This window comes from Sphaeroforma arctica (genome assembly GCF_001186125.1).
Source record: "Sphaeroforma arctica JP610 unplaced genomic scaffold supercont1.11253, whole genome shotgun sequence".
Classification (NCBI taxonomy): domain Eukaryota; class Ichthyosporea; order Ichthyophonida; genus Sphaeroforma; species Sphaeroforma arctica.
This window is the reverse complement of record NW_014029305.1, coordinates 1-849: the sequence shown is the minus strand read 5'-3', so window position 1 is coordinate 849 and position 849 is coordinate 1. Positions and strand designations below refer to the sequence as shown.

At 36.5% G+C, this 849-nt stretch overlaps 1 protein-coding gene across 1 annotated transcript; it reads right to left on the bottom strand.

Annotated features, from left to right (window-relative positions):
* Positions 1 to 326: 326 nt before the first annotated feature.
* Positions 327 to 732, bottom strand: SARC_17576 (hypothetical protein; the record flags this gene model as incomplete). The annotated part of the gene is made up of 2 exons (XM_014288332.1): positions 327 to 340; positions 495 to 732. Coding segments are annotated over 2 exons (252 nt in total), but the record flags the coding sequence as incomplete, so codon positions are not given.
* Between the last annotated feature and the right edge of the window lie 117 nt (positions 733 to 849).

The following is an 849-nucleotide window of genomic DNA, read 5'->3' as shown; positions in this document are numbered from 1 at the left end:
GGGACAGATCAAATGAAATATAGTCTCAAAAAACCCAAAACTGAGCCTATATATATATATATGGGGCAGATCAAATGAAATATAGTCTCAAAAACCCAAGGAGTCTATATATATATATATAAATATACATTTCTATGTAGATATAAATGTGTGGCAGATCAAATATAGTCTTATATCACACAAGGACAATATACTTGTATGTATAAAAATACTTTACCCATGCATAGAAATGTACATATACGCATTTACTTACATGTATGTATATATCTAAACCAATGCAGTCTCATACCACTCAAGAACCCTGAATATATATGTATCTATAGATATTATTCACCTATGCCTATATTTATACATATATGCAACTGTATTGATATGTCTATGTATAACAAACGTATGTATCTATATATATATATAAAATTCATACACGTACATAAATATACATACACGGATCCACACACACATATCTGTATAGCACCACCCACACACTTCCATACCACTCAGCGACGACGCTTGTACACGCGTGAGATCGCCCTTCACCTGATTGGCAAAGTCCGTACTCAAAGCACACGCATATACAACAGCCTGATACTTATTCACATCGTAAGGTTCGCCAAATAAGATGTTGTCTCTGATGGTTCCCTGGAAGATCCAGGTCTGTTGGGATCCATAGGCTACGCGATCGTCTTGGCGTGTGCGGATGCCGCTGACTATGGGTACTTCGCCCAGCAAGCCCTGCGCAAGCGTTCAAACGTGATAGCGATGAAAGCGTTTAATGTTTGTACTGTGATCGGTTTAAGAAGTGAATAAAACGTAACCATGTAAGTGATAATAACAAAAGCTAAATATATA